At 46.3% G+C, this 20,806-nt stretch overlaps 1 protein-coding gene across 1 annotated transcript; it reads right to left on the reverse strand.

Annotated features, from left to right (window-relative positions):
- Positions 1 to 11,799: 11,799 nt before the first annotated feature.
- Positions 11,800 to 13,898, reverse strand: LOC309626268 (uncharacterized protein). Its single transcript, XM_082386797.1, has 2 exons — positions 13,335 to 13,898; positions 11,800 to 12,906 (listed from the first exon to the last, which is right to left on the reverse strand). The coding sequence occupies exons 1-2, from the start codon at positions 13,760 to 13,762 to the stop codon at positions 12,771 to 12,773; spliced, it is 564 nt and encodes a 187-aa protein (XP_082242923.1). The 5' UTR covers positions 13,763 to 13,898; the 3' UTR covers positions 11,800 to 12,770.
- Between the last annotated feature and the right edge of the window lie 6,908 nt (positions 13,899 to 20,806).

The raw sequence follows: 20,806 nt of genomic DNA on the forward strand, positions 1-20,806 counted from the left end.
TCTCAGAAAGCAAAGTCAAGATCCCCAAGGGTAGAACTAAGAACCTCAAAGAGCAGTGGACTAAGAAGCCGCTCCACAGGGCAGAACCAGGTCCTAATCTAGGAACGTTCCCTCTCCCCAGAGTAGGGGGATTTGGCTACACGTGCCCAGTTGAATTTCAGAATTGCTATGAACCAATGATTGCTATGTACACAGTTGAATACACAAAATGTGGTAAATGCAGGCAATGGAATATTTTTCAGCCTTAAAAAGGAAGAAACTTCTTTTATTTTTTTAATTTTCTTGATAGATTTTATTGTTTTTATTTTTTATTATTTATTTATTTATTTATTTGGCTGCATCAGGTCTTAGTTGTGGCACCTGGGATCTTTGTTGCAGCACGCAGGATTCTTCGTTGTGGCACGCGGGCTCTTCATAGCGGTGTGCGGGCTTCTCTCTAGTCGTGGCACGTGGGCTCTGAAGTGCGCAGGCTCGGCAGTTGCGGCGCTCAGGCCCAGCCACCCAGAAGCATGTGGGACCCTAGTTCCCTGACCAGGGATCGAAGCTGTGTCCCCTGAATTGGAAAGGGGATTCTTAACCACTGGACCCCCAGGGAAGTCCTGAAAAAGGAAGAAACTTCTGATACATGCTTCACCATGGATGAACCTTGAAGGCATTATGCTAAGTGAAATAATCTAAGACAAATACTGTATGATTCCACGCATATGATGTACTTATAGTAGTCAAATATATAGAGACAGAAAGTAGAATGGTGATTGTCAGGGGCTGTGAGGAGGGGAGGAATAGACAGTTGTTGTTTAATATGTACAGAGTTTTAGTTTTGCAAGATGAAAAAAGGTCTGGAGATGGATGGTAGTGACAGTTGTACAACAATGTGAATGTACTTAATACCACTGAACTGTACACTTAAAAATGGTTAAATGGTACTAGTGGGGAGAAGAAGGGGGGAGCGGCAAGATAGGGGTAGGGGATTAATAGATGCAAAGTACTATGTATAAAATAAATAAGAGGGCTTCCCTGGTGGCGCAGTGGTTGAGAGTCTGCCTGCCAATGCAGGGGACATGGGTTCGAGCCCTGGTCTGGGAAGATCCCACATGCCGCAGAGCAGCTGGGCCCATGAGCCACAGTTACTGAGCCTGTGCGTCTGGAGCCTGTGCTCCGCAACAAGTGAGGCCGCAGTGGTGAGAGGACCGCGCGCCGCGATGAAGAGTGGCCCCCTCTTGCCACAACTAGAGAAAAGCCCTCGCATAGAAACAAAGACCCAACACAGCCAAAAATAAATTAATTAATTAAATTTTAAAAATAAATAAATAAATAAATAAGATACAAGGATGTAATGTACAGCACAGGGAATATAACCAATATTTTATAATAACTATAAATGGAGGATAACCTTTAAAAAAAAGTGAACCACTATGTGAAACCTGAAACTTATATAATGCTGTAAATCAACTATACCTCAATTTTTTTTAATGGTTAAATGGTAAATTTTTTATGTAATGTGTATTTTATCACAATTTTTAAAAGAAAAAAAATAGCCATACCCAAAGAGCCTTAGCCACATTGATATCTGATGAAGATCAAAAGTTCACTACTTGGGACTTCCCTAGTGGCACAGTGGTTAAGAATCCATCTGCCATGGACATATATACACTACCAAATGTAAAATAGATAGCTAGTGAGAAGCAGCTGCATAGCACAGGGAGATCAGCTCGGTGCTTTGTGACCACCTAGAGGGGTGGGATAGGGAGGGTGGGAGGGAGATGCAAGAGGGAGGAGATATGGGGATATATGTATATGTATAGCTGATTCACTTTGTTATAAAGCAGAAACTAACACACCATTGTAAAGCAATTATACTCCAATAAAGATGTTAAAAAATATGGGCTTCCTTGGTGGTGCAGTGGTTAAGCATCCGCCTGCCAATGCAGGGGACACGGGTTTGAGCCCTGGTCCGGGAAGATCCCACATGCCACGGAGCAACTAAGACCATGCACCACAACTACTGAGCCTGCACTCTAGAGCCCGTGAGCCACAACTACTGAGCCCATGTGCCGCAACTACTGAAGCCCGCGCGCCTAGGGCCTGTGCTCCGCAACAAGAGAAGCCACCACAATGAGAAGCCCGCGCACCGCAATGAAGAGTAGCCCTCCGCAACTAGAGAAAAGCCCACGCGCAGCAACGAAGACCCAACACACACAAAAATAAAAATAAAATAAAATAAAATCTACTTAAAAAAAAAAAGATGTTAATAAATAAATAAATAAAAAGCTGAATTCATACACATAGAGAGTAGAATGGTGGATGCCAGGTTATGAGAGGGGGATATGGGGAGATGTTAGTCAAAGGTACAAACTTTCATCTTTAAGATAAGTTCTGGGGAATCTAGTGTACAGCATGGTGATTATAGTTAATACTACTGTATTGTACACTTGAAAATTATTAAGAGAGTAAATCTTAAATGTTACTATCAACCACACACACACAAATAAAGGTAATTATGTGAGGGGATGGAGGTGTGAACTATCACCATTGCAGTAATCATTCTGCAGTATATACACGTATCAAATCATCATGTTGTATACTTAAACTTACGTATGTTATACGTCAATAATATCTCAATAAAGCTGGAAAAATGAAAAAAAGAAAAAAGAATCCACCTGCCAATGAAGGGGACACAGGTTTGATCCCTGGGCCGGGAAGATCCCACATGCTGCGGAGCAACTAAGCCCATGTGCCACAACTACTGAGCCTGTGCTCTAGGGCCCACGAGCCACAACCACTGAAGCCCACGTGCATACAGTCCATGCTCTACAACAAGAGAAGCCACCGCAGTGTGAAGCCCACACACCACAATGAAGAGTAGCCCCACTTACCGCAACTAGAGAAAGCCCGTGCACAGCAACAAAGACCCAACGCAGCCAAAGATAAAATAAATAAATAAATTTATTTTTTAAAAGTTCACTACTTCAAGTCTGACACAACACTTGGCATGAGTTTTGAGGGTCTTAGGATGTGGATAGGTATATTTCATAGCTGGGAGGAACATGAATAATTTATAGCCAGAGCATGGACTTTGGTAAACTGAAGAAATGGCCACAGAGTTTCCTCACTGTGCGTGTGTTTCTCTGCTGGGTGACTTTGCAGCTCCCCACCCGTCAGGAGTCGGAGTCCACTCTTTGCATCTGAGTTTAACCTTAGGACTTTTGTTGGTCAACAGGATATTAGCACAGGCAGTGTAAGCAGAGAGTTGAAAAATGTTTATGTTTGGGGGCTTGCCTTCTTTTGCTGCTGGGAACACTGCAAGCCCCTTGTAAAGAAGCCCAGGTTAACCTCTTAGAAGATGAGAGGCCCCACGGAGAGAGGACCAGACGTCCCAGCTCCAGACATGTGAGGGAAGCCATTCTAGACCATTCAACCTCAGTCAATTTGACTCAGCGTATATGTTCCACACCCCAACCCAGTGAATCATGAGAAAAATATTTTGTGTGTGCTTTAAGCCACTGAGTTTTGAATGATTTGTTACTCAGGAAAAGCTAACAGGTACACAATGGTTTTAGATTGTCAAAATGACTAGGGAAATTCTGTTGGCATTTAGTTGGTGGGGGCCAGGTGGGCTAAATGTCCAGCAGTGCACTCCTGCAGTCCTGCACAGTGAAGAATTATTCCACCCAGTCGCCAGTAGGGTCCCCACCAAAGAACACGACAACCAAGCTTGCTACCCTGATTGGAAGAGAGTTTAAGGAAGTTAGTATTTATTAAGTGGGTTATCTGTACCAGACATTTTACATGCATTACTTCATTTATTCTACGCAACAACTATCTATGATTAGCCCCACTTAACAGAAAAGGGGCTAGAGAGGTAACTTGGTTGTCTCATTTCACATAGTTAGTAAGTAGCATCACCAGGACTTGAACCCATGGCTGTCAAACGTCATCTCAGAGAGGTCTTCCCTGACCACCTATTCCAAGGTGCCTTCCACACCCACCACCATCACTCTTTATTAGGTTACTCGTTTTTTTTTTTCATAGCACCTATCTCTATTTGAAATCAGTGTGTTTGTTTACTTGTTGTCATAAGCCCCCTACCAGAATGTAAGTCCCATAGAAGCAGAGATTTTGTGGGATTTATTCACCACTACATCTCCAATGCCTAGAGCAGTGCTGGGCATGTAAAAAGCACTCAGAAAATTATTGTTGAATGAATGAAGTGAATGAATGGCTTTCCATCAAATCCTCATGCAGGCTGGGGTCTCTCAGCTTCTATTCCTGATGGTCCCAGATTCCTTCTCCTCTCCACTGGCTCTGATTAATGTGACCCAGCCTGAGACCTCTGACATGACTACAGGAACTTCAGAGATCCTCTAATCCAATCCTTTCATTTTCCAACTAAGAAAAATGAGGTCATCGACATTTCCCTGGGGATATCCCTTCTCAAGCCACATGTTGGTCTCAATACTTCTGTCACTTCCCTGAGCCTGTTTATTCATCTTTAAAATGTAGATAATAACCACCCTGCCTGCTTCACTGAGTTGCTGTGCAAATGATATAAAATAATGTGACTTCCTTAAATCTCACCAGCCTCAGGGATGAAAATTAATTATCATGATAACAATCACAGATAGTAACCTTGAGCCTGTGGTGCTAACTCGGGCTCTTAAAAATATGGAGAGCTCTTTAATTTGATCATGATTTGGACACTTGCTATATCAACAAATTCCTTCTCAACTTTATATGATTGTAATAACTGCGGCTAACAAGACAAGTGTGGTTGTCTATTGCTGTATAACCAATCACCTCAAAGCTTAGTGGCTTAAAACAAGAAGATTTATTATTTTTCATCATTCTTTTGGCTGTGTGGTTCCTCTGCCTGGGTTCATTCATGTAGTGGTATTCAGCTGGTGGATATGCTAGGCGCTGGGCTCAACGGGAGCAGCTGATACACAGCTGGGCCCCTCTCTCTCCTCAGGATCTTTCATCCCAGTCTTCTTTGTGGCATGGTGTTCCAAGAGGATGAAGATGGAAGGTGCAAAGTTTCTCCAGGCTTTTTTTTTTTTTTTTTAATTTTATTGAAGTCTAGCTGATGTACAATGTTGTATTAATTTCTTTGGTACAGCAAAGTGACTCAGCCATACATATATACATATTCTTTTTCCATTATGGTTTGTCACTGGATATTGAATATAGTTCCCATACTATACAATAACACCTTGTTTATCTATCCTATATACAATAGTTTGCCTCTGCTAACCCCAAACCCCCATTCTTTCCCCCACTCCCACCCTCTCCCCCTTGGCAACCACAAGTCTGTTCTCTACGTCTGTGAGTCTGTTTCTGCTTTGTAGGTATGTTAATTTGTGTTATGTTTTAGATTCCACATATAAGTGATATCATATGGTATTTGTCTTTCTGACTTACTTCGCTTAGTATGATAATCTCTTGGTCCATCCATGTTGCTGCAAATGGCATTATTTCATTCTTTTTGATGGCGGAGTAATATTCCACTGTGTGTGTATATATATATATATATACCACATCTTCCTTATCCATTCATCTGTCGATGGACATTTAGGTTGTTTCCATGTCTTGGCTGTTGTAAATAGTGCTGCTATGAACATAGGGGTGCATGTATCTTTTCGAGTTTTGTCTGGATATATGCCCAGGAGTGGAATTGCTGGATCTCTTCAGGCCTTAATTCCAAAACTTGTATAACATTATCTCCACTCTATCCAATTAGTCAAAGTCACAAGCCCAGCCTATATTCCAGGGAGTGGAGGATAGAGTCCACTTCTGGATGGGAGCAGCAAACTCACATTGCAAAGGGCTGTGCATTCTGGAATGGGACAAACTTGCAACCATTAAAAGAATTTTCGTGATTCCGCATTATCTTATTTTCATAGCTCAGACAAAGGCAAGTATTGTTAATGATGTGCTTCTGATTTCTGAAACCAACGTTCAAGTAAAGCTATTCTCAAATAGCTCTGTTATAATAGTTTTTCTTTTTAAAAATATGGTACGCTTCATGAATTTGCGTGTCATCCTTGCGCAGGGCCCATGCTAATCTTCTCTGTATCATTCCAATTTTAGTATATGTGCTGCCGAAGTGAGCACCGTTATATTTTTAAATCAATTGTCAAATAGCTTTTTTAATAAGATTATTATAAAAATTAACAAATGCTTACTTATCCTTTCCCTACAAATACACACACACCAGGAATAGTTGTCCCTCACCACTAGCCATTTAATTCCAAGTTCTTTTTTGTTTTTATAATTAATAAAATTTTTTTTTTTTTTTTTTTTTGGCTGCGTTGGGTCTTTGTTGCTGTGCGCAGGCTTTCTCTAGTTGCGTCGAGTGGGGGCTACTCTTCGTTGCGGTGCACGGGCTTCTTATTGCAGTGGCTTCTCTTGTTGTGGAGCATGGACTCTAGGCACGTGGGCTTCAGTAGTTGTGGCACACGGGTTCAGTAGTTGTGGTTCGCGGGCTCTGGAGTGCCCGCTCAGTAGTTGTGGCGCACGGGCTTAGCTGCTCCGTGGCATGTGGGATCTTCCCAGACTAAGGGTCGAACCCGTGTCCCCTGCATTGGCAGGCGGATTCTTAACCACTGCACCAGCAGGGAAGTCCCTCCTAGTTCTTTTTTAATGTAAAAACTTTCCTTCCGCTTTCTAATTAGCTATGGCAGAATTTTCATCGGTATTGTAGCTTGGCAGTTACCTAAGCTTCCTACTTATTTTGGCCAATTGCCACCTAGAATATTAAGTCCTCTGAGACAAGCTGTCAAAGGCAACATTCCTGGAACTGCCTATCACATTTTTTTCCACACTTAGGAAGAGCAAATCTCCCCATAGGGCAAAGCAATCTCCTCTGAATCTGGAAGGGAAAAAAAACAGGAAGAGCGAACTCTGACATTCAGCTTCTGGTAAAGTCTACAGAGCTACTTTTTAATAGCTGGGTGACCATTAACTGTCAGTGCGGCCTTTTTAGTTGTTCAGTGATTTTTGGAGCCAACAGATATTTTGTAAGAACTAAAAAAATATCTAAATTTACTGAGAGGAATATTCCTCAATTTTTTTCCTTAATTGGCAAAAAAAAACAAACTACTCCCTTTATCTACTTTTAACCATTTGTTTAAAAATTTAAGCAGGTTCAGTTCAAGTTCCAAATTACAAAAATTGTTGAAGATAGCATTTTTTTTTTTTTTTATTTCTGGCTGTGTGGGCTTTCTCTAGTTGCCGTGAGCAGGGGCTGCTCTTCCTTGTGGTGCGGGGCTTCTCACTGCGGTGGCTTCTCTTGTTGCGGAGCACGGGCTCTAGGAGCGCGGGCTTCAGTAGTTGCAGCGCACGGGCTTATTTGCTCCGTGGCATATGGGATCTTCCCAGAGTAGGGCTCGAACCCGTGTCCCCTGCATTGGCAGGCGGATTCTTAACCACTGCGCCACCAGGGAAGTCCCAGTGTTTGTTTTTAACATGTCTTAAAAATCGGCCGTTATGGACAAACGAAGTTAAAAATCTGGTGGCTATGAGTAATAAGAAAATAAAGTAAGTAAGCTTTCTGAGTTATCCATAAATACTTCTAAATTTGAATTAATATTCACATCAAAACATGATCTCTGAGATTTTATGATTATGGTATTTGGTACTAAAACTTAGCTAATAACATTTGTTCACAAGTAAATAAAATACATAGAAGGAGAAATTGATGCCAAAATAACAAGTTGACAAATTTTCTGCTCAAAAGGAAAAGTAAGAGAAAACAGATTTCTATAATAAATTAGGAGAATTTAAATTTATTTTAATTTTTCTATTGAGTCTAATATTCTATTTCTTATTAGTATTTTTAAAATTTTTATAATATGCAATTCATTATTTAATGAAAGCTATCACATATTTTCATATAAGGAACACCCCAGGGTTCCAATCAATTTTATTTAATTTAGGAATGATCATTATATTTATATACATAAATCCACATGTGTATTATGAATTGGATTTATTTAAAATTCTCCTATATTTAATAAATTATGAACTTTTGAAAAACATGCATATTTGTCCCATTCCTCTTACTACATTGGGTACAATTGTTCACTTAAGGTACAGTTAATTTTCCTTTTAGTGGCTGTTTTTGTTTAGATTTTTATTTATATAGTCAGACACTAACTTTTAAGCTTTGGTTAGATCTGTCTAATATATCACTTCGTACGAGCATTTCCCCCAGAGCACTATAAATCTGCAATGAGAAGGAAGTATGGGCAAGCGAGTAAGAAAAACGTCCAGGAATGAATCCGTACTAAAGATTGCACACAACTGAATATTTTGCATTTTAAGTTATTCTTATTATGTTATCTCCAAAGGGTCAGGCATTAAGTTTTAATTTACCCTGATGACCATAATCAGATTTGTTTCAGATTTATGAGGACTGTAAAATTAGGAAACTTTCATTAAAAAAAATTAAACCCCCTGGATGGCTTCCCAAAGCACATCCAGCATTACTTACGACTTTATTATTTCAGCTAGTTGGATACATCATAACCACAGCTCTAGCCAGGTCTGTAAGAGTTCTGTGACTGACGCCTAATGGAACCAATTTTCACTCTGGCAGAACAAGTTCAAGTTCTAATACTAACTTGAATCCTAGTTTTCTTTGAATGCCAGGAACTAGATCCTTGAAGAAGAAATGTATCAGAGCATCTGCCTATTAAGTGACATTCCATTTATTTCATCTAAATAGCTCCCAGGAACAATTGACTAAAATCGAATCTAAAATCAAATCTAAAATAGAAAACAAATAGTTTTTTAATTACTGAATTTCCTTTATTCTTTTTTTAGTCTTCTTTCCCTCTTGGCCTCAAGTTTCTACAAAATTCCCCTATTTCCACTGAGGACCAGAGACCTTTTTAAAACAGGAACAAATGTTTCAGTGCACTCACTCACCTACACTAACAACCATATTACAGTCACAGCTCATTGACTGTCACCCGCCCACATTTTTATTACCCTACATCTGATGAACATTGATGCACTTGGGTTTCTTCCTCTGCCACTGGAAGGAAAAAATAATAATTTAGATAGAATTCTAAAAACTTAGCATGTTTTGTCAATAGCTTCATTGTTCCTTGTGTCCATTCATCACATCTTGCCTGCCTGCTACTGAAATCTTTCCTTACTTTCCAACATTATTAAAGTCGGTCGTTATTAAAGCCATCTCAAAAAAAGATGGATACTTCTGCAACTTCTAAGATACTGTCAACTAAGAATCATATTTTCAACACTTCAAATTTTATTGTATTTTCAAGCTTCAGGAAAATGTAATATTCTTGCATATTTTCTAAGATGGAATTTCATGTAGACAATAATGTGATAGGAAAGATGAGGCTTATCTAATGATTTTGGCATTGCCCCTAGATAACTGTGCTCCTCTGAGAAAAGCAGCAATGGTTTTCTTATTATCAGAACACATAAAAGAGCATGTTCTGAAGTCCTACATGTCTTACGTTTGAGAGAGAAAAATCACTGGGAAAACAACAGTTATATTTGTATTCATCTAGTTTCATTAAAATATACTTTGGGCACTCTTTTTTTTTTTTTTAACATATATTCTACAAGACCACTTAACGGATAATTGTATTTTAGTTTTATTTTTCACAAAAGTCAGATTTAATTAAAGCTTTATGAAAAGGCTAAAAAGTATTCCACAGTTTCTAATTTTCCAACCCCTCCTTCAGTAGGAATGACTTAAGTAATTTGATCCAGATAGTTTAAGTTGTTGGAGTTCAATCTCAGTGAATAAGCCTCTCTAAATAGAATGCATGTTTTAGTCATTTTCAATTAATATGAAGTAGTTTTGCCAAAATATAACTGTAAATGGGAAGCCATTATTCTGAACATTTGGAAACTATAGTTTTTTTAAAATTATTTGTTGATATTTGATATAAAAATACTGTTTAAACCACTCATTAATGCTATTTTCCATTAATCACAAAGAAATAAATTCAAAGCAAAGATAATTGGTTTATTGGTTTACCAAAGATCCCTGATGAAATGCACACACCACCAAGAACAAAAGTTAGGTCCTCAACATGTTCCAAATTTCAATGGAAACAAGACATGGGCATGGATTTATAGATGATACATTACAGGCTGACTAGGGAAGCACATAATGTATATTCTGTGTGTGTGTTCATGTGTGGGAACGAAAGCCAGAAAGAGAGGGGAAAGGAGCCACAATCATATAATGGTTCTCTCTCTTAGATTTATTAATGGGGAATGGAGAGAAAGATAACCCAGGACTCTTCTCTCTGGTGACAATACAATACTAGGAAAAAAATCAGGCGTCATATGTAATTTACTATAGAATTGCTTGTCTTAGAAATAGACTAGAGGGAATACAAACTCTGTTGCATGTGCATACGTGTACAGATACATACACACATTTTCTCTTCTGAAATTTTTATTTCAAATCTGCTTTAAATTAAAATGAGTTGAGCTCAGTCTGGGGCTGGTGAGAAAGAACCTTCTAAAAATTTTGCTCAACCCAGCAAATGCTTTAAAAGTGAACTAATGAGCAGTATCTCTTAGCTACCTAACCATGCTTCAAGAAAGACTGGCTCTCTGTATTTTGATTTAGAAAGAGAGTGCTCGGGCTTTTAAAGAACAAAGAAGGAAAGCCTCCTCCATCCTTCCTTCCCTCCCTTCCTCTCCACAATTTGACCACTCCATTTTCCCCAGTTTTTCTTTTTAAATAAGGTCCGTCTCCTTTCTTTTGCCTTCTTTCCCTCCTTGTACCTCCACGACCACTAATTTGACTAAAAAGGATTTTCCACGAAAGACCCTTCTTAACACATAGGACCTTTCTTAACACATCAACGTGATAAGTGGACACCCACTATCTTGGGACTCGGCCCACCTGACCCGGGCGGCCTCCCCCGTACCCCGCCCTCTGCTCTCCTGCTTCTCCGGCGCCTCCCCCGGGGGCTGAGCACCGCCGGCAGGGCTCGCGGCAAGTTGAGAGCTTGCTCTGGCGCCGCGCGGTGTGGCCACCAACTTCTGCTTTCCCCCAGGGAAAACTGCGAGACTCGAAGCGCGTCGGCAAGTGCTTCTTGTGGTCGGCCTGGGGTCTCCGAGCCCCCGGACTGGAGGCCCAAAGCCCTCCTCCTCCCGCGCCTGGCGTCGGGGGACCCTGGGTCTGGGGATAATTCAAAGCCCTCGGAGCCCCCAACACCCAAGCACCCACATCTGCCCTTCAGCCCGAGCGAGAAAGCGCAGGATGGAGCTTGCACGGCTCGTATGGCCTCGGCGTGACCCGTGGGGGGACGAGATGCGCGTGGAGACCCAAGAGTTGGGGGAAGAGGGTGGTGAGAGGGCCCAGTCCAGGCTGCCCCCTGCGCTGGGGGCGCCGCCAGTACAGACCTCAAAGAGAGCAAATGTGAGCGCGGAGCCGTTTTCCGCTTCACCAGAGAGCGGGCTTTTCGTTGAGAAGGAAAAACACAGGGAAAGTCAGCTCGCGCGCTTGTTTTGGTTTTTCGTCTGTTTGCCTCCCAATTAAAAAGTGGCCGGCTAGGCGACAGCTTTGCGGTTTTCAGAGTGTAAAACGGATTAGAGGGAAAGCTCCAGCCCTCCTCGACTTTCGCTTGCGGTTTGCAACCCCCGGGAAAGGCGTGACCCTGCGGCACCTGCCGGGGCGAGCTCCTCCCGCTGCGGCCCGACCTGCGGCCTCGGCTTCCCTGGGGCGGGGCCCGGCAGGGCGGAGCCGAGACTGCGCGCCGGGTGGGGTCGGGTGGGGTCGGGTGGGGTGGGGTGGGGTGGGGTGGGGGTGGTGGGAGGGGGAAGGCCGGTTCCCTCTGTGCAGGTAAACTTCACGCTCCGGGCCGGCACTGCCTCCCCTCCCCCGCGCCCTCTCGGCGCCGGGACCTGAGCTTTCCTCTGAGAGTCCGGATCCTGGGTGTGCGGAAATCCTGTGACAACCCCTGGGGGACCCCTCTCCAAGACGCGGAAGAGGGAAGAGCAAAGAAAAGGAATTTACTGCAGATGGCACCGGAACCGGAGTTGGCTTGTTCGTGCCCTGCTCGATGCTCGTAGGTTTTCCCCAAGAATCTCGAGTTCGTTGAGGTCACTTATACCCAAGAAACGATGAGTTCACACGCACACTCTTTAGTTAAAAGGGAAAAAGGAAAGAAAGAAAAACTGCTTTTCGATCCTCTCTACGTTCCTTGCTTTCACCAAATAAAGCATCCGGGCGAGAGTGAGCTGAAGCCAGGGGCGCCGGAGGTGCACAAGGAGAGGTTTCCTGTGGGCCCGCCGCTCCTCCCCGGCCTCTTGCACCGGCACCTGCCCAGGAGTTTGCGGGGTGTGGGCGCTGAATGCGATTCCGGGACCGGCCAGGCTCATCCTGAACACTTACATCTGAAAGACCCATGGACAGGTCACCAACCCCCGGCGACCCTTTCCTGGTGGCCTTCTGCTTTTAATAAACGAAAATAAAAGTTTGCTTTCAAGTTAAAGAAACGCCGTTTTCGTCTTTCAGCCCTGACGCATGACTTAGCCTCTTTTTATACCAGCAGGGAATTATCAATGGTGATTGTCGAAATCGATACCGGGGCATCCGCGGACGAGGACCTTCAGGTAGCGGGGCCAAGGGGTCAAGGAAATAGCAGTAGGAGCCAGCAGCCTCCGACCGTTCTGGACTGCCAGGCCCGCTTCTCGAGGGAGACTCCGCGGGTGGAAGCACGGTTGCGGGAGAGCCGAACGCGCGGGTGGGGAACGAGGCCGGTTCCACCTTAAAGAGTCGGCGCGGCGGCTACAGAGGCGCCCGGCACCTGCAGGGGGCGCTGCTGCCCCGCGGTTCCGCCCGCGCCGCGGCGCGCCGCCTGCCTTGCGGCTCCCGGGCCGCAGTCCCCGGAGGGGGTGGGGACGCTGGGGGAGGAAGGGAGCGAGTGCAGCCGTTAGGTAAGGAACCCGAACCCTCCCGGATTCTGAAGCGGCCTCAGTGAGGCGTTGGCTGGAGGGAGCTTTTCCGTCATTCGGCCGGGAGAGGAAATGTGGCGAGGCGTCCTCCCCTGCCCCCACCGCCTGCCTTCCTGCCTCCCTGCACCTCCGCTCCGCGACCCCGGCCGTGCTTCCCAGACCCTTTGTTCTCGAGGTTGGGAGCTGCTGGGTGGGGGTTCCCCGGGGAAGAGGTCCCCCTGCGCCACTCGGAAGGGAGGGGACTCTCGCCTCGCCCCCCGCCCCAGCCTTCCCCAGCCGAGTCCCCCTGGCCCCCGGCCCCCTCTCCGCATCCCAGTGCCTCCTTTTCGACCCGGAGTCCCCCAGCTCCCGCTCCCAGGCCTTCGCCGTGTGTTTACCCGCCTCCCTTCCCACTTCGCCGCCGCTCCGAGGTCTCCGGGAAGAGGGTGGGAGAGGCAGACGCGAGGAGGAGGAGAAACCACGTTGCCACCGCGGCACGGAGAATCCCCGGGGACACTTTCAGGCTGCGTCCCCGGGGACCCGCTGCAGAGGCAGGGGTTTCCCGGCGCCGCCGCAGGGCGGAGGGCCCGCCCCAGCCGGGAAGCCGCCCGGCCAGCGCCCCTGCCGGACGGCCCGGGCACCCGCTGGCGCGCAACCCAGCCCGCCCTTGCAGCCGGGAGAGAGCCCCGCGCGGCGCGGCCTCAAGGTCAGGACCTGAGCCCCCAGGTCGAGAGAAGGGGACACTGTAGTTGGCGCCCCGGGGAGGCGAAGTGCAAACAAACGCCCCCGGCTTCCCCCTACCTACCCTCTGGGGCGCCACCCGCATCGCCACTTTGCCGCGCGCGACCCCGAGGGCTCCCGCGGATTGTATCTCCTTCAGTACAGTTACAGTTGCAAGCAGCTAATTTCTTACTCCGGCGAAGGCGTCGCGTAGTGGAGCGAGGGGACAGGGTTGCGGGGGGGAGGGGAGAACCCGGGGCGGGAGTGAGCGGAGAGGTAAGGGGAGTCGGGCAGTGAAGGGCCTCCCAGAGTTCCGAGTCTCCGCCGACGAGGCAGGACTGCCGGTGCAGGCCTGCGCCCCGGCCCGGCCGCCGCAGCCCAGCGGCCGAGCCCTTCACGTCCTCGTCTCTGGGGATGCGCCTTCGCCTTCCACGCGCCCGCACGCTCGCGACTGTAGAGGGGGCTCCGCACGAGCCCGGGTACAAAGTAGGTGTCCCCCTACCCCCGGAAATTGGGAGGCCCGGGGCTATCAGCTCGAGGCTTTCTGGAGTCCCCTCCGGCCTCTCAGCGTGACCCTGGACCTCACTGGCTCGTCGAGAGCCGCGCCAGCAGTCCTCTCGGCAGCGGGTTCCCCGGGACACACCCCGTCCCCACCCCCGAGAGCTGGCGGCCAGCTCGGGATGCCAGGCGGCCAGGCGGGCGCCTTGCCAAATTCCGCGTTCCTCTCCAGGAGACGGGGAGTTGCGTCCCAGGCTCGGGAAAGCCCGTAGTTTGAGCTTGGGACTCGCTTGCATAAGCCCCCCAAGGCGCCTGGGACGCCTCTGCAGGTTGAATTCCTGCTCCCTATCACTTCAATTTTAATTAATCTTTCAAAACACCGCTGTCACGTCGCTTGCAGAAAATTAATCAAACCTGAATCCTTGTTGCATAGCAAGAATTTCGATCCGAGTCTTTTAAAAAGGACTTGACTTTGCAAAGTCACGTCTTATACAGTTCCCTCATTCCCCCTTTAGCAAGGGAAATATTGCAGAAGTCAAGACATGTTTGTTTGGTTCTTCCTATCTTCAAAAATGAAACTTTGCTTATTTCTGATCTTTATTTTCTGTCTTTGAACAACAACAACAAAAATAATAACGAGATAAATTGCCTACCTCTGTTAATTCAAAATATAATTACTTTGAATGATCTTTAAGGGCCCAGATAAACTAAGATAATCTTAATTTTAATGTGACACGACCCCTATTTTTCCTTGTGAATAATGAGAATAAAGCAGTCATTAATTAATACCAAGATATCTCCATAGAAGATGGTATCTGGTCTCGCTGAGATGCTGAAACATCAGTTGTATTAGTAATTGATACTGTATAATTGAACATGAAGATAGTCGTCTATTTTTAACCTCAAAGCTCAGAGTTTATTTGGTGATTACTGAGCTCCTAATAATTAATTTTTGTTCCTTCTTGCGTAAATAATTCTTATTTTTCCCAATTCCCATGCAACAGAGAGGCTTCTCATTAAAATCTACCCCTCAAAATATAAGATTGTGAACCCATATTGTGCAACAACCCTTTCTATTCCATTATTTATAACATATTTGGTCTATTTCTATGTCTTCCTGTTACATTCCCCTTTGCTGTAGTTTATCTGCTAAAAATTGGGAGAATGTAACTGTAACATCTTTTACTACAACTTCGTCTTTCTGTGTTGCATCGGTTCAGTTTAATATATAATACTTAAAACTTCCTATTTTTCAAGTTTCTGAGGTTTGAGGATAAGTTCCATTGAAGAATCAATGTTTTTTGTAAAGCGAAGTTGCCATAGACTCTACTCCCACCTAACACAGAGCCCACACTATCTCACACTTTTCTGTGGTTAAAAATAGACTTTGCTCAAACACATTCCGTTTTTCCAACTTGAAGATTGGCTCTCAACAATTTCCTGGGTTAAATTTACATTTAACACAACTTTTGGCATTAAAAAAATTTCCCCTCCCACGAAATAGAGAAGCCTTCCAAATAATAATGGAAATTTAGAGTCCACCTTAAAGGTATCTAATTATTTCTTAGCATCAGTTTGCTGATGAGCCTCACTTTTTATCCAACAGAGGGGGACTATATTTTTTTCTCTCACATATGCATAAAATCTCCCTATACATTTCTCCAGTATGTCTCCCGAAATAAATATAAAATATTTTACACCACTTAAATATTCTTAGTACCTACCCTCCCAAACACTTAAACTTTACTTGTCAGTGCTATTCCTAAAGTGATGAAAAGAATATTGGTTTTCCACTTTTATTTCCCCCTTGGAGCAATTAAAACTTTAGGTCAATATATGATGGAGTAATTCTCTCCTCTTAGATTTTATATTTTCCCACTGTAATTTAGACTGAAATGGGATTAAAACAGGATCTAGAGTTCTAATCTTGGTTGATGTTTTGGTGTATTCACCGTAAAGAGTCCTATTCCCTGGGGTCATGAAGCTCCCAAATGTCAATCAAGCAAACTGATTCAGAAATGCCATTGTTCGACTCCCACGTCACTCGCCTTCCTCTCATTTTATTTAACAATACCGGAGTTCTCTGATCAGTCATTCGGAATATGAGGCATTATCTGGGGAAAATTCACAAAGTGTCTTGGTCTTTCTTTGGGAGATACTGTTAAGGGGTCCGCAAAGCAGAAAGTGCTTGTTTATATTTCTGCCTTTGGACCGCACTACTGATCGAAAGAACCGATGAATACCGCTTGAAAGAAAATCATACCGTAAATCCGTCAAAAATTAATTCGTCCAGTTGAATGTTACATTTCTATTTTCGTGTTGGAAGCATCCTGACTTGTCACCGGAAGAGAAGTATGACCGGGTCTGGGTCCAGTTGGCATGCCCCCCACTTTCAACCCCTTCTATTTTACCCCATCTAATAACATTAATGTGTTTAGTCTACACAAGTTAACCAAGAATTTATCTGGGGCGAGGAAGAGCCAACCTTTGCCCCGCGAGCTCTACCCAGCCCACTCAGACACATCCCAGAGCCTCCAACACTCGCATTTCCCATCCGCAGCCCTGGGTCGCCTACGCCTGGGTCCCAGCTCCGAGACAATCCCCAAAGCCAGAGGCGTTGAGTGTGTTACTGGCTCCGAGCAGCCCAAATTAATGACCAACTTCACGTAGAGGCTGTGAGCCTTCATCCTGACTTCCCTGAAGGCTCCCAGTGCGGAGCCCGGCTCCTGCGAGGACTTCCATGGCGGGAGGCGGGCGTGCCGGGACGGTTTCCTGGGAATAGCTGTCGCTTACGTCTTCCTCTTAGAGGGCTTTGGGCGCAGAGACGCGACTCCTACCCTCCCGTAATGGGTTCTTACACCAGGATTCATCCAAAATCGCGACAGCCGCTCTGGCCCTGCCTGTTTGACACGCATTCATACACAAATGCTCGCGTTTGCGGCTCGCATCTCCAAACGCGCCAACCCTCGCGCCCGCGTGTCTCCGCGCACACTTAGAGCCGAGGTGACAAGGGAAGGCGGTGGAGATGGGGACGGGGGTGGAGCCGCTCTCTGGTGGGACACGATCAATCACTTTAAAGGGTTCAAAAGTCCCAACCACCCTTTGGAGGGAGAGAGAACGAGCTTCCCGGGGCCTGCTTCTCTCAGCAGCCCGCGGGTTCCCAGAAGCCGCGCGACAGCCTGGGATGTCGGCCGCCCCGACAGGAGTGCCCTCTCCCGCCTGCGCGGCCGGCCGGATTTATAGGGCCTGCCGGGGCAGTTTGGCTCCCCCCGGAGCACCGGATCTCCCTCGGCACGGACACGCTCCAGCCCGCACGAGCCGGGGCGCGCGCTTTTCCCTTTCTCAGCAAGCGGGAAAGGCCTGCGCGCCGAGGCGGGCGCAGCGCGGGCGGCCAGGGCGCGGGGCCTCCGCGGAAACCCGAGCTCCCTGTGACCTGCTCTGCGAGAAGGGGCGGGGGAGAGCGCCAGCGGGCTGCCCCGGAGGCAGGCTGTGCGAATTCCTGCGAAAAACCCCTCTCGAAAACACCGAAACCTTCCAAAAGACGTGGCTCTGTCCCTCCCCCCGTCCTGCGGCCTTCCATCCTGTCGGTCCCCTCCTCAGCAGCCGGCCTGGCCCTCACCTGAGACCTTGCTAAGGGCCTCGCCACCTCTCCTCTTCCCCATCCCCGCTTTTAAGCTTCTTCTCCTCCCTGACCTCTCGCAGGCCTCGGCTAGGGTAGCCAGGGTGCCGCAGAGGAAATGAAATTGTTCTGGAGATTACAGTGGGGCTTTTGGCCAGAAGTCCCCCCCACACACACACACTTTTTCTCATGCTTCCATGTGAAGTGCAAACTTGTATTTCCCTTCCCAAGAATAGACAAATTTTCTCGCTTATTTGCAGTTTTGCAAAGTTCTACACACAGATCAGTGAACCTTAAGCACCCTTTTTCAGACCCACATTGTGGAGGTTTGTCAGGGTCCCTGGGCAGTGAGCGTAATGACAGGTGAATCCAGCAGCCCCAGGGGAAGCCAGACCTAACCCCCAAGACTTACAATAGGGCAGGGGCCCAAGGGCTCCCCAAGCAGCTTTAAGCAACAGGTACTTTACAGCAGAGCAGAGCAGGTTTTTCAGCGTTTAGGGCCTGGATGCAGAACCTGCTCCTAGGGAACTTGGGACAGAGAGTCCCTACCCAGGAGATTCCTTCTCTCCAGCTTTCCTCTCCTCACACAAGAGCAGGCATCTCTGCGCTCTGAGCCACCTGTCCAGACACAGCCAGGCCTCAAGTCAGCTTCAGCAGGCCCTCACACTGCAAGTCCGCTGGTGCCTTCAACCCGCTGTTCTTCCTGATGTGACATTGATGATGATGAAGAAGAAGAAGGAGAAGAAAAAGAAATGCAAACTAAAAGAAGGCCAAAGGGGGACCATAGCAAAACAGAGATTCCTTTCTTATCCAAATTGCCCCTGACTCAGTCTTTCCCACACTCAGGAAGAGAGAGAACTGGTTTCATGAACCCTAGCTTCTCAAAGTAACTTTTTTGAGTGATAGTTTGCTCCTGGACCTGAATGGACCCAACCTACTCACTCTCCCCAACCTCAAGAGAGGAAGGACCTATGTAGCTTTAGGGAAGTAAACAGCTTTATAGGGCAGAATCAGCCTCCCTGTAGGCGGTCATCATTCCACAGAGAGTCTGGTAGTTTCCAGCCGCAGGAGCCTAAGTGCTCGGTTGCACAAGCAACCTCGGCCTTCACGCAGCTCAACTTGGGTCGGCTCAACTTAGGGGCAAAGGAAATGGGAGATTTAGGTTTCCTTCTACTGCCTTCTACTGCTGTGAAGAAGAGCTTCATATGGAAATATGGCTAGTCCCTAGGACCATGCTCCAAGTGGGAGCTAGTCATCCTAACTAGGATGGAAGATGATTAGAAGACTGGAAGACTGATGGCAGAGAAGGGAGGGGGTAAGATAGAGGATAGATAGATAGAGATAGGTATATTTTGTTTTGCCCTACTCAGGGATTCCAGCCTACTCAGACCTTCCAGTTCATCCTCACTCAGCTACCAGGGTAAAATTGAGATCAGTTTCTGGGTCAGGGAGCGGCGGCGGGGGCGTGAGGGTGTGCTTTTCCAACCTCAGGCTGGTGTATAAGGAAGGATTTAATGGGATCTGGCAGAGGGAAGGAGAGGCCTGAACAGCAGCCAGAGCCCCCAGTCACTCTGAGGAACTCATCCTCATTAAAGAAATCCTTCGTATGATGCTGCATTTCTTTCCCAGATTTGTGGCAGACACACTGAAGGAGGAGGCAGCTGTGGTGGCCACCGCGTGCAGACGTCCAGCAGTGTGTTCCTAGCAGCAGACTCGGTGTCCCCAGTGTGAAGAGCCCAGGCCCTGCCCGTTAGGCTGTGACTGGAAACAATCCCCCACCCCAAGCAGCCTCCTCAGTGATGACCCCAAATCCCTAAACAGATTCCTGGACTGAGGGAAACACAGTTCATAGCATGAATGTCTAAGAGCTGGATTTGGTAGAAAAAGGAACAGAAAATCCCACCCAATTCTGAAGTCACTAACACAATCATGTGCAGCAGTGAGTATTTGTGCCTGGATATACGACGGGTTTCATACTTTTGGCCCCGGAATGACATTTCAAAAATATTTCTTCCCTACATAGCACCAACTGCTGTTTTTATGTCCTGCTATTGTGAAGCAACCCTCTCTAAACTATATAGTGCATTTTCCCCTGGATTTTAGTGAAAGAACTGTGCAAACGCAACTGCTTTGTCCCAGAGCCACTGAAACAAAGACTAATACACAGGAAAGGAGTAGCCTTTCCAAAATGTACCCTTCTCTGATTTGGGAGGAAAGCTCCTAGAGGCACCAGCCTGTAATTGTGGATGATATTTAATCCTCCTTAGTACAAAGGCTCATCTTTTCACGACGCAGAAGCACCGTTGACATAGGACTAACCTTTAGAGTTATATCCCAAACTGGGAGTCCAAAGCTTAGACGTGGATTGTCTATGCTTCTTCTAACCTGAACAAAAAGGATCTGAAGAAAATCACATTTTTTCCCTCGCAACAAAGCATTCCTAATCACTTCAGCTTGTTGGTGAATTTTTATTCCCGTGTCCACTTGGGATATTGAAATCGATCGCTGCAATATTTAATATATTACACTCCCTGGGTCATCGCTCTCCTAAGACCGAATTCTCTCTCCCTCATGCCCTCAACTCAGCCTGATTTCTACCCTCCCACTCCCATCTGTCCAGGCCCTCTGTTTTTCTGTCCACATAAGTAAAGCCTTTAATTCTCAGCCCAGCGCCGCCGACAACTTCACGTTTATTTTGTTTTCTGGTATGGAAAATACTGAAAGCTCTAGGCAGCACTGCACTTAAAAGGGAAAATGAGGAGCTCAGTAGTTTGGAGAAAATTAACCTGCCACAAACAACCTCATTAAAGAGCTGCCTACCAAGAGTTAAGAATTAATAGCAAAATGGATGGGAAAAAAAACCCTTGACTGAAGAGACCTTAAAACCGCTTTCCCTGAAAGGTGCATAATTTACAAGCCCAACCTAACGTTCGGTTTTATTTCCCTTTCCTAGTGACCTGTCCCATAACCTTGTAATCCACTGTGGGGCCGGTTTCTCTTTGGCCCCTTTCTTCTTTTTTACACACACCCCCA

Source organism: Balaenoptera borealis, assembly GCF_965194805.1.
Source record: "Balaenoptera borealis genome assembly, chromosome: 3".
Classification (NCBI taxonomy): Eukaryota; Metazoa; Chordata; class Mammalia; order Artiodactyla; family Balaenopteridae; genus Balaenoptera; species Balaenoptera borealis.

Excerpts from the sequence above, each read along its gene's own strand:
- LOC309626268 (XM_082386797.1), bottom strand. The coding sequence starts at position 13,762 with ATGCGGGTGGCGCCCCAGAGGGTAGGTAGGGGGAAGCCGGGGGCGTTT. Across the intron at positions 12,907-13,334 it reads CGAAGTGGGAAGGGAGGCGG|CGTCCCCACCCCCTCCGGGG; the intron begins GTAAACACACGG and ends TTCCTCCCCCAG.